Source organism: Crocodylus porosus, unplaced genomic scaffold, assembly GCF_001723895.1.
Source record: "Crocodylus porosus isolate Cpor-Errol unplaced genomic scaffold, CroPor_comp1, whole genome shotgun sequence".
Classification (NCBI taxonomy): Eukaryota; Metazoa; Chordata; order Crocodylia; family Crocodylidae; genus Crocodylus; species Crocodylus porosus.
This window is the reverse complement of record NW_017728886.1, coordinates 80511181-80524219: the sequence shown is the minus strand read 5'-3', so window position 1 is coordinate 80524219 and position 13039 is coordinate 80511181. Positions and strand designations below refer to the sequence as shown.

At 38.3% G+C, this 13039-nt stretch overlaps 1 protein-coding gene across 3 annotated transcripts in view; it reads left to right on the top strand.

Moving 5' to 3' along the window:
- MYRIP (myosin VIIA and Rab interacting protein) overlaps positions 1-13039 on the top strand; it is a 403309-nt gene that overhangs the window by 17795 nt on the left and 372475 nt on the right. For all 3 annotated transcript variants that reach the window (XM_019537529.1, XM_019537520.1, XM_019537510.1), the window contains exon 2: positions 1219-1366. In XM_019537529.1, coding sequence (XP_019393074.1) covers positions 1257-1366 — 110 coding nt within the window. In that variant the 5' untranslated portion in view covers positions 1219-1256. The remainder of the gene's footprint in view (positions 1-1218; positions 1367-13039) is intronic.

Sequence of the window (13039 nt, the reverse complement as noted above, 5' to 3'; positions counted from 1 at the left end):
CCCCAGCTGACTTCCTGCCCTTTGGGCAGGGGGCTGGACTCGATGATCTCCCGAGGTCCCTTCCAGCCCTAATGTCTATGAAATCTATGAAATGAGGCCCCTTCCAGTCCCACTTTTCCATATTTGGAGTTTTGGAATGAGACATGGGCAAAATCCTTTGTTGATTTCAGAAGTTGTACATTTATAATTACTGCACGTTGTTTTCCAGTAAATCTGTTGTTTTCACTGTTTTAATTTGAATCTGTTGTTTGTATTCCTGTTTCAGTTTCAATTATATTATTTATATCCACTTTTGCAGAAGTTCTAGCATTCATACTTCAGATATTTTATGTTTCCCTTCTCTGTTCTTTGTGCAACTCCATTTGTATTGGGATATTTACTTATGATTTTACAAGTCTTCCCACTATTTTATTTTAAATTGTAATGCAGATTCCCAGGAGGGGTTCATTATTTTGTTTAGTGTTATCCACTAAAGATACTCTTTGTTTCAGTTTCTCTTTCTTCAGAAATGCACTGATTTTTCTTGTTCAATTTTCCAGTCTTAAACAACACTAATAAATTTAATTTAGTAATGAACTTTGTTGTTATTTGTTGTGTGGGAGTGAGTTGTCTTCTCTCTTTGTAAGACATTTTAAATTCAGAGTTGGTACAGGCAATTTTTTTGCTATGGGCAGATTTAAAAGCTTTGTACCAGTTCCTAGAAAGACTAAAACCAAACTGGTAATTGTAGATGTTTAGTCAAGGAGGGCGAGCAATTCCAGAGCCATGATACCCACGCCTTCTGGAGACCACCATGCCATTTAAACCCCTGTGTTTTCAGGGAAATACAATTGTATTTTGTTGGCTTCCAAAGACTGCAAGCAATAGGTTTGATTTTCTGTTGTGGCGTATAATCTTCTATCATTTCTAAATTTTATTTCCATTTGGTCAGTGTAGTACACTTATATGTAGTTTTGTCAAATGGTATGAATCAATTTGCTTGCTTTTGAAAATCACTTATTTTATTACTTTTTGAAGTCGACGTTCATTGAAGACTATAGAAATTTCTTTTAGTGGCATAAAGATGTTACGATAAACTAAATACAGAGAGGTACTCTTCTCTGATGTTAAAAACACATTTGTGTGTTTTAGGTGTGTGTTTGATTCTGTGAGGTCTTTGAAGTCATGCAGTGTTTTCAGGCTGTTCACTCTGTATTTTGTTGCCTTTTATGCTTTCAGGTATCTTTTAATTGTTCATATCCAGGATAGAGGAAACAATGGGGAGAAAACTAGATCTTTCTGGCTTGACTGAGGAGGAAGCAGAACATATACTTCAGGTGGTCCAAAGAGATTTCAGCCTTCGGAAGAAAGAAGAAGAAAGGCTGAGGTTAGATTATTGTTTTATTTATTTTGATTATCCTGTTAAAATAGCAACAAAATGTTTAACAAGCAAACTGGAGTGTCTTGCCCCTTCCACATCTGGGTTTTATGTATTTTACAACTGGATATGTTTGGCACAGAACACTTTATTTCAGTCTGTAAATATGCATATTTCTGTTCAGTTATTTGGTAAATAATCATCATTGTTTTCTTTTTTTTAATAAAGTTTTTTAAAATCACTTCGATAGGGTGATTTTAACAGAAACCAAGTTAAACAATATTCTGTATTGAAGAATCTTTGGTCACTTGAAGTTGATTTTGTTTTCAGTCATTGAAAGAATCCTTAAAAAAAAATGCAACCAAAAGAAAGCAAATCAAGCCAATCCTGGGTGCAAGGCTCTATGTCGCATCCCCAGGAATTTTGTTGTCCCCAAAGTCAAGTGTAACAGCAGGAACCTGAGTTAGTAGATTGAAAAGTTTATTCATAGTTTCCAACAATGTTTTCTTTTGCTGTGGTTCTGTTTTCTTTCGGCTTTTCTAGAAAAAAAACCGAACTATTGTTTATTCTCTAGGAGAGAGACTTAAGTAACTGCTTATACTTGTTGCATACAAATTCTCTCATTGTAATCCTAGTGCAACAAATGGAAATTAGTCTTTATCTTCCAGCATCTTACTGGAGTCAGTAGAGCAGGAATTTTACCTAAATAAGACATTAAACCCAGGCTATATATTAGGCATGATGAAAAAGAAATCCCTTACTGCTTGTGGATTTCTCTCCTGCTGTTTTTTTCTGAAATAATACTCTGGAAGAGCAGGAACATGGAGAAATGCATTACTAAATAATCTGAGTGCATTGAAAATAAACTAGGAAAGATTCTATCTATGTATTCCAATCTCCAGTATATTTCAGCTGTGTACGCTTCCTTGCTTCAAGTTACAGTGGCAAGAAATGAAGAGAGGGATTACAGGGTGGGGAATGTAGGGGTAAACAAGAAGAGAAATAAGGAAGTATCTAGTGGTTGCTTGAGTTTGGGCAGCTATATCCTAATGAAAGAAAATATAAAGACTAGGGAGGATTCTGTGGAATTCCTTTACCATAGTGTGCGGGGAGATGATTCTATGATAGCTTGTTGCCATCTATATACTCAGACTTCTGGTTTGATTTTACCATTGTGTTGCTACAGTGTGTTATAGTGATGCAAGCAGGGTGCACTCACACCTTTTAGGGGTGTCTTTCAGCCCCAAACCTCCTTGCAGTTTGCTGCTTGACTACTGAAAACAAGCTGAGATGTGCCATGGGGGCCAGCTCTTTACTGTGGTGTCTCAACTTCACCCCTCTCACCCATGTCTTGACAGCTCTAATACAGTAGTTTTTGCCAGCTTGAAAAATCATACCTATGTCTGGCTTGTGTAAGAAATTATAGGTCCTGGCTCCCACAGGAGTGACTGGCCCATTTGCCAGCTGCTTTGAAATCACACTTCCCACAGACAATCAGTTATGTATAAGAAATAGCAACAAGATTTATTACATAAACAGGATACACTTTAAAATTCAGTAACCATATATTAAAATACAGAGAAGATGAATTACAAAACTACAAGCACAATACTCACTTTTACAGCTGCTAGCACTCTGTCCATGTCAGGATTTTCTACAAGCAAACCTGTTAACTTACCCTAGTCAGCCTTTTCGTTAATGAAATTATCTCCATGTCCAAAAAATTCTTAGATCAAAACTTACTTCTAAAGCAGCTTCTTAAGTACTCGTTCTTACCTGCTCATCTGACTACTTTCATTGAAGCATATATCATGTATATAACTTCCTGCCCCAGATGTGTATCTATTTGCCACGTTAGGTATCTTTCCTGATCAATTATAACTAGGACAAAGTTAAATCCTTGCAACCATAAAGATTACTAATTCCACATCAGACAGAGTGCCTCTTATTTCAAATCAGAGACTGTTTGGATAGAAGACTACCCCCCTATCCTCCACTAATACCTTTCCCTTTTGAGATGTAGACTAGTGCTGCCTGACTCATCCAACCCTGCAGGTGTGAGTAGTGCAGGGCCTAGTCTGAAGGCTGGATGAGTGTTATGGGGTCTGTCCACAGAGCTTGCCATGGATCTGTAAACATGGTGGTAGGACAAGAGGCAGCAGCATTAATTGGCACTGTCACCCTGTTGCCAGACTTGTGGAGCTGTGCGGGCTGGATGGTGTGGTTCCACAGAATGCTCTCATGGGCTGCATCTTGGTTACACCTGATACAGACTGTCATTCTTTATTTGTGGATGAGCCTGAGGTCAGATATACACCCAACCTTTGGCGGGCTACTTTACATAATTGTTATAGATGTGAATTCTTGGTGACTACTCTTCCAAAGCCAGTTGGGCATTGTTCCTCTTAGGTGTGAACATTATTGTCTGAAAAGAAACATGCATTCATATAAAATAATAAAAAGTTCATGCAAATATAAAATGATAAAACTAAATGCAGCTTAACATTGGCTACAAGTAGAGACCACATATTATACCAGCCAGCCTAACTGAGGAAACCTTCTCTATATGAGTTTATGCCATAGTTATCTATAAAACTTGTTTTGTTAATGTTAGTCATTTAAGTAATTTACTTGTGAAAATTGGCCTAAGAAGGTAAGCAATATTACAAACTAAATGTCTGCCCATACTCCATATATGGTCACATGGTGGCTTAACCTGGTCACATGTTTGGTTTAACCAAGGTTTCTTTCTCTTGGCATAGAATTCATACTTTTGCAAAGAATTCATAAATACATTTTTTTGAGAATGGGGTACTGTTCATAACAACCAGCCTTGATAAAGCCAGTTTTTTGTACCACAGATTATTACTTAAAAAAAAATCCAGTAAGTATGAATTAATACCAGACTTAAGCTATCTAATGATTCACTTCATATTTTACCAGTTTATTGAAATAATTCTTTTAAATATTTTTTTCACACAGGTTATGTACAAAGTTGTACATTTTTTTTCAGAATGTAGAGTTGGGAAGAAGTGCTTAGTATGTTAAAATTAATTGGTTCTACATATACCGAAACATATGCTTTGCTGAAACAACTTGAAATGGCATCTTATAAAGAGGTAGATAAGATCTTCATGTTGTTCCTCCAGCCCTGGAATACATTACCTAGGAAGGATGTGGAATCTTTACCACTGATGGTTTTTACAAATAAGTTAGGCAAATATCTACTAGGAATGGTTTGCTTATATTTGATCCTATCATGCTGGCTTTTCAGGGTTCCTTCTATCTCTGTATTACTATGATTCTGCGTTGGGTTTTTTTTTTTAAGTTGTTAAATGGCAAGACCTACCAGCATATTGTCAATTTAGAAATATCAATTAACATTTTCTATGTGTTGTATAGGCTGTTATAATAAAAGCTAGCCCTGTCAGATGGTGTTTTAATCTTGATGTGATTGCAGAATTCAACAGCTTAGATAGGAAATTGATTTGAAAAAAACCTTTTAATAACTGGAAATGCCCTGCTAATTGAGTGGCAGTTCTGAAAATCAAAAGGGGTCAATTGATTTAACATTGTTCACTGAAAGCAACATGTTAAAGTTTGCACATGCACTGCATTACCTATAATAGGTTGTCAATATTGCTTGCTTGTACCATGGGGAGCCTTATATTTCTCTACTGAAATGTAGTAATTACTTGCAGGGCTGAGGACAGGAATATGTGTAACGTCTGAAATGCTTCAAAGTGCAGCTCTGGACAGCGGTGCAGCTCCCTGGATGGAGCGCTTCAAAATCATTATGGCTGCATATAACAGTGTGCTCTCCAGCCACTGGGGTGCAGTGACTTGTGGTTTCACTTCTCTACCATGTGGGGAGCAAAGCAGACTGTGAAGGCAAGATAGTTGTTTCCTTCAAGGTTACTTGTGGATTGAACTGTCCACCTTACCCTTTGAAGCACTTTAGAGGCATTCTAAATGCTTCAGATGTCATTTCAGGAATCTTTGGGATACAAGCTAATCACTATGAAGGGGAACAAAGATCAATATCTGTCCAAAATAGGCTGTCTGTTTTCTGAGCGGCTGTAGGCTGCTTGCCATACAGGTTCTGAGCTGCAGACTGCAGACTGCATGGGTGCCTCATCTCCATGTGAGCTGTATGAGCATGGGCAGCAAGCTCACCAGGCCTCCTGCTGTGCTGTCTTGCTCCAGAGACCCCAGCTACTCCCGCCAGAGCAGCTGGAGTAAATGGGAGCAATGGTGCCTGGGCAGGATCCCAGGGGTTACATGTTATCCCCTGGTGGGTTGGATGTGGCCCACCAGCCTCCCATTGGATGGCCCTAGTTTAAGATAATACAGGCAGTAGGCACTGATATAGTGGAAACCACCTAACCAGAATGCAAGTTAAAAAAGGTAAAAATGGTTGGTTTCAAATCCACTTGGCCAGCAGAAAATCAAGTGTTAGTAATACACAACTACCATGAAAGTTTATATCCACTCCCAACAAATACTTCTGCTTACAGTTAGAAAAGGTGCAATGAACAGCATAATTTTAAGTCTTAATATGCCGCTAACTTGCATGAAGTCTTTTCATATATTTTGTGTTGGTTCATTTCCCCCTATAGCTTAAAACAAAAGAAAAAAGAAAGAAATATCTGGCTGTTAGATTTAACATTTTGGCTGGGTAGTTAGATTTATTAAAGCTAATGAAAGTGCTGTATCTCAGAAAAGCATATGAGTTTCATACCGTTTTTCCTAAGTATGTGATCTACATATAAAATAGGGTAGTAGTTTAGTTACTGGGAAACCTTGCATTAGTGTCATTTGGAATGTAAGTGTTGTACAAAATGAAGTTGTCAAGAGTCTGCCTGGAATTGTTCCTTTTTATTTATCAAAGTAATTTGCATATAGGTTAATTTTTTTTGTCAATATTGTAACTTTGTCATCTTTTAAAAGTGAACTATGTAAGCTTTAAATGTTGTCTATTTTCACTGTAGCTTAACTGTCTTTTGTATTTGTTGTTGCAATGCTGTCTTTTAGCTTCCTGCAGTAAGAACAGAGTTAGCGATTCTTGAAAGTGAGACAGAACTAGATATCAGCCCCTCTCTTCAATTCCCAGTTTTGTTGCCACACCTTTCCCAAGGAAATTTCTGTGCTTGGTTAAATGAAAAAATGGCATAATTATCACTTGCCTGGTAAGGTGATCAGATAAAAATAATTGCACTCAGTGATGAGTGTGGCTGAAAGGTTATGTCAACTTTCTTTGTGTCTGGACAGTTTCTTTCTTCATTCCAGGTATAAAACTTGATATTTAATCATCATAGCTAATATCTTGCCTTTGCCTGTTTTTACAGCTCTAATTTCTGTCAGTCTCTTCACAGTATGGATTCTATTATCTTGTGTTGGCAGTGTGTATTTGGGGTTTTATTTCATTTTGATAGCCTCCTTATTTTATTGTTATTAGCAAATGTTATCACGGTTGAAATAGAATCTAAGAAGCTTTTTTAATAGGCTGGCTTCATTTTGTGCTGATTAGTCCGAATAGGCATACCAGTTATCTCTGGCAATACGACACTACTCTGCTTGCAGTCTACTGCATGACCAATTATAACTTGGTAGTATGCTGGGACCCACTTTTGTTTCAGTTGTGTATACTTCACATCTGTGATAGAAGCTCTACAGAGCACCATTGCCATCAGACTACAGTGTGAGACCCACTGTTTTAAGTGACTTACCCAGAAAAGGATTGTCAGAGTGTACTTCCAGTAGGACTTTTCAGCACTTTTCTCTTCTTGATTTAAAACAAGTGCAGCTTTAGCAGTCTTAGCAGTGAGGAGCCCATTTGGGAGGCTAAGTGTTTACCATTTTCTTGTGTACTGTTTTTCCAGGTATGTCCAGGAGAGCTTACAAGGAAATGAGTCTGACTTGGATTGGCAGCATATCCATTTATACTGCCAATATGTAAATGAGAATCAGGCTGTGGATTTCCAAGTTTCTATGCTGTGCTAGCATTGCAATCCATGGAATAGATTTTTCCCAGCTTGATTAAATTTGTCTGTATGAAAGTGGTTATAAGAGAAAATTTGCCCTGCAGTTCCAAGTCTTCTAGTGCAGTTTTGCAGTGAAGTGGATGGGTGCTGTGAAATTACAGTAGGTATGCTGGTACTGTAGTCCAGTGTTAGATGGCAGCAGAGCTGGGTATGCTTTAGCTGCTTTACCCTAGATACTCAGGGACAAGTATAACTGAAAATATGGTGGCAAGTGAGCTAGCCACTCCTGTAGGGAGATGCAGGCATTTTTAATCAGTGTTGTCTAATCATGCTTGGTCCCTTGCTATTGGGCATCATACAGGACTTGGGCATAACCTGGATCATAAAAGGCAAGTTTAAAAAAAAAAAAAAAAATGAATTCCACTTTGTTTTTTTGTATTACAGTAGGCTACAGCATAGATACAGTAGGCGTCACAGTAGGTCTTGCAGATGAAAGCAATTCCTTTTAACCTTTGTTTACACATGCTTTATGAGGAGTGGCTAAGGGAACTGGGTTTATTTAACTTGGAGAAGAGACAACTGAGAGAGGATTTAATAGTAGCCTTCAACTACTTGAAGGGGGGTTCCAAAGAGGATGGAGATGGCCTGTTCTTAGTGCTGGCAGATAACAGAACAAGCAGCAACGGTCTGAAGTCGCAGCAAGGGAAACTGAGGATAGATACTATGGAAAAAAACCTCTCTCACTATGAGGGTAGTAAAAGCACTGGAGCAGGTTACCCAGAGAGGTTGTAGAATCTCCATCCATAGAGGGTTTTTAAGACCTGACTAAACAAAGCTTTGGCTGGGGTGACCTAGTTGGGGCTGGTCCTGCTTTGAGCTGGGAGTTGGACTAGATGACCTCCTGAGGTCCCTTTTAACCCAAATTCTTTGATTCTGTGATTCAGTGGGATTTCCTTGAAATTCGATTACAAGATGAGGGGCTTCTCCCTATCCTGATTGGGGAGGGAGGGGAACCTTGTCTTGTATTTCAGTAAATACAGTAAAGTGGGGCAGGAGTGCGCTCACTCTCTCCCCCCGGCACACGTGTGTGCACACACACACACACTAACTTTTCTGGAGGAGCAAAGAAAGGAGAAGAAACAGAAACATAGCTATTCCTCACCCAATCCTCATTTTTATATACTAGCTGAGACCAGGACCAACACTGGAATTCTGTGAGAGCATGTAATGGCAGATGTGCTCTCCCTACATTCTGGAGTGAGCAGTGAGGCATTTTCCTACTCTGAAGCAGGATGCTTCTTGGTGCTGTGCTGCTCATGAGACAGCACTGCCCCGTAATTTATCAGTGCAAGGCTGTAACATATTGTCAGATACTTAACGTTTTTCCATTTGAATTTTTTTCAGTGTAGTGCATAATTCATCATAACTATTATACACTTACCAAATGCAATCCTTGCAACACCCTTGTGAAACAGGTAAGTATAATTATCCCCTTTTATAAATTGAAGTAAAAAGGCAAAACAAAAGGTTAAAACAATACCATAAAAAACTATAGGACATTGTTTCCTGGAACTGCAGTTAGCAAGACCCTGCTCCTCCAATATTGCTGCCACAGATGCTGTTAGATTGGTTTCTAATACACAAGAAAACCTTTTGTGCAACTCCTAAAAACACTTGCATACATGTTAGAAGAATAAGATTATTAGTAGTCAGTAATTTCTTCTGCATGATAAATGTATCACTTTATGCCACTGTTTTATAGCCCTGTCTAACAATAAAGTTTAATATTTTAACTAAAATCCCCTCAGGGTTCTGTCTGGCTGAAATTTCTTGTCAAAAATGGTTGGTGTTCTGGGTGAATTCTGCATAAGAGATGGAGAGCTAATGGTTGTTTTGTCTGCAGAGTCAGTGAGGTTATACTTTAAAGTGCTTTTAAAAATTGTTATTTGGCATTAATCTCAGGATATGCTGATCTAAAAGGGAGCTGCTTGCTGTCAAATAATGCCATGTTTGGGATTAGACAAGGAAGTAGATGTTTCATTGATGACATTAACACACCCACACAACACCAGTCTGTTTACATACTAGTTTGCATTCTTCTTCCTTCCCTCATACTGCATTAGGTGTGCATCTTGAACAACCTGTCCTATAAGTAGGTGTTAAACCTGATGGAAAAGCAGTATGCAGATGTTGATGACTCAATATTGCAGGAAGCACACTGAGCTACTTGAATAAAGGGAGGTGGTTGTGATTTTTTCAGAAGACCCAGATGGTATGTCTGTGCTGCAGATTCCCACGTAGGTCAGTGCACAGATATCTGTGCTCCCTGTAGTTTGCCCCTAGGAGATTAAATGTACTTGTGCAGATTTCCATGCCAATTTATATTTAAAATAAAATGACACTCTCAGATTTAAGTTCTACAGACTATAGACAAGATTGTATGAGTAAAGCTAGCAATTATACATGTAACTGGGAATGCCATGACATGTGCAACTGTATTACTTTTTTCAATAGGATGTATACAAGAGTAAATACCATTGGCAAAGGTAATTTTCAGCATAATCAGATGCCTAATTGTCTTTCTAGCCTTCATGGGTGTGCTGTGTTGACACATATGATATGACCTTCAAACAATATGGGCAAATTCTGCATGGTGGTTCTGCAGTTCATTTTAGTATTGAAGGGCTTAAGCTGTCTTTTTAGGGGTAATGTTCTGTTTTCAGTTCCTTCACAACTGTAATTTCAGAACCAACTTTCTCTTAGTAGAAATCACATGTGTACAATTGTCTGTGTAGTTTCTCCAGGACCAAAAATGGTGGTTATGGGAGAAAAATAACCCAGCTCCAACCAGAGAAAAGTTTTTCCCAGGAGAATGAACATCTGCATCCATTCTTGTGACTTAACTCCTTCTGGGAGCCAGGAGTGGAGCTACAGAGAAAGACTTCCATGCCTTTGCAAGACTGTGTTACTTCAGCCCCTCCCATAGACTTTGAGAGGATGAGAGGAGCAGTCACCACTGCTCCTCTGTTGTCTCTTCATGCACTGGGTTCCCTGGTTTGAGAAGTGGACAGGAGCTTTGCCCCTCTGCTCCATTGGCTTGACTCCTTGGCACCTTGAGCAGATCAGAGCAGCAGCACTGGAAGCTTCCTACCCACTTCTCACAGTGGAGTCCCTGGAGTGAAAAAAGTGTAATGGGGGCTTTACCCTAGGCATGGTAGGACTGGAGCAGCCCACACTTTTCCTAGCCCAGGGTCACCCCAATCTTGGTAAGGCTCAAGGAGCAGAGAACAGTTGCAGACTAAAAATTTCTGTACTGCTCCTTCTCCCAAAATCATTTTTAGTGGTAGAAATTTTCTACTGGTAGAAATGAATGTTGGCATACAGCCCTAGAGTACTAGTTTAGGACTCAGGAGATCTTGCTTCAGTTATTGGAGTGTTCATTTATAGTAACAGGGGCAATATTAAGATGTACCTAAGATTTACATGATGTATCTGCATATAATAAAATTTAAGAAGCACTCTCCTGCTTCAGCAATTTAGGAAACTTACTGTAAGATCTGAGGTAATTTGGCATTTTCTTTTTTTGTGGGTTATCAGTTTCCCTTGTGCAAACTGACTATTATTCTTAATACATAAGAATGAAAAATAGTTATAATGAATAGCTATAATATAAAAACAATATTTAATCCTTGATAACTTGACTTGCAGGGGTAATACTCATGTTCTGTGTTAAAAGAATACTGCCTTTAGTAAAGACTCAGAGAATCAATCTCTGATGAATTTGTTCAGAATGAATGAAGTTTTTGTAGCTCTTAAATCTAAAGTGCCCTTTGGGAAAAAAATACTTGCTCTTGAATTTTGATAAAGAAAACCTAGGAAGCTGACCATAACCATTTTGACTAAATCTTTAGTCAGTATTCAAATATCAACACCTATTTATTAGAAACCTCTCTAATACCAAGACAAGTCTATGTTTTTATTTATGTAAAACAACTCTGTTGTGATGATTTGAGAAATGTGTCTATGGACAAGGGATGGATTCCTCTTGAGATTCAAATTTACCTGTATGCATCTTCATATCATATTATAAACTCCATTTTGAATGTGGGGTTTGTCTGCTGTCTGTTTCCTGTTTACCTCCTTACTGGATGAAAATTCATAACACCAAAGGATAATCAAGAATGGTGAATAAACTAAGGAATAGACAAGATGTGTGGTATATTGGTGTTTTTGTCCTGAATAGTATGCCTCTTATGCCATCTAAAATAAAAAGTAAGTGTGTTAGAAATATGGGGAGAAGTATCCACAAATATTTGTTCTGAATTAAGTATCTGAAGACTCTAAATTACAGCATCTACAAGGCTGGAAACATGCTTATGTAACTCTGTCTGAGGACAGCAGCACAAGTCTCAGTAAGGCAGTAGGATCTCATATGTTGGGGGTGAGGCTAGATAGGAGATCAGCGCACTGAAGGTATGATTAGAATGCAAAGCCAGAGGCAGCTCCTGGGCTCTCTTCAGTCTCAGGAATCTAAAAAGCTACACGGGCAATATTTTTAGACATAAATATAGCAACATGGGGATTAACTAGGCCAAAACTCAGCTGTTCCTGGATGCCATGGAAACTGATTAAAAGTTGTAAGTGGGACTTAGTATTGTTTCTGTAGCTGTGAAGTTTGTTAATTCTTGGGTTTAATTGCTAGGCTGTTGAAGGAATATGGCTGTAAATAGTTTGGAGGATCACCATCATGTAACTAGCTGACTTATAGCTGCCATGTAGTCATGGCTTAAATCTACCGTGTCTTGGTATCTTTCTTTTTATGTTAATATTTTTTACTATTCATGAGTTCCATAAATTTCAATGAAGCTTGTAAACAAATATCACTTAAAAAACATAATATTGTAAGTGAATTACATTGCTAATAATTTTCAGGAACTGGGTATTTTAAATGTATTTAATTACAGCAATAGCTAGATTTATAAATGTCTGACAAAGCTAATTGTGTTGGTAGTATAGTAGTGTATTTAAAATGTGATTTTTGGTCCCAGAAGGAAGTGATCTTACTTGGAGTTTTTATAGCAACATGATAAATATTATAGACTTACCTTTGGTTGCATTGATCTGTTCCTGGACTTGTCTGGAATTATACAGCTCCATATCCTAAATGTGCTCGTTTCTGGAAAAAAAAAAATACTATCAGTCACTATTCAGCCTTTTAAAGTTTGTCAATTTCAAATGTACCTTGACAATTAAAGTAAGGGTTTTCTACAGATTTGACTTACTAACAATACACCTTTTTACAAGCTTTAAAGTAAGCATTTATGTAATAAGCTAGTGGTGGCCAACCTTTTTGGCAGACATGCCAAACAGGTAAGTCTGGCACCCTCTCCAAGTGCCACTCTGATACCCATTCCCACCCCGATATGTTGCTCTGTTGTCAGCTCCCTGTCCTATCTGTTGCTGTGTTCTCTGTACCTTTTCCATTCTGCCACATGCCATACACACAAGCTTCTTGTGGCATGCATGTCATGGGTTGGCCACCTCTGCAATTAGCTATTGTGCTTCCAGAAGGGACTAGTCATTAGAGGTGTGCAACACGGGCCCTGTTCGATTCAGATTTGGCCTGAATCAGGGACAGTGATTCAGTTGATTCAGATCACTGTCCCCGATTCAGTTTGGCTGAATCTGAAGATTTGAT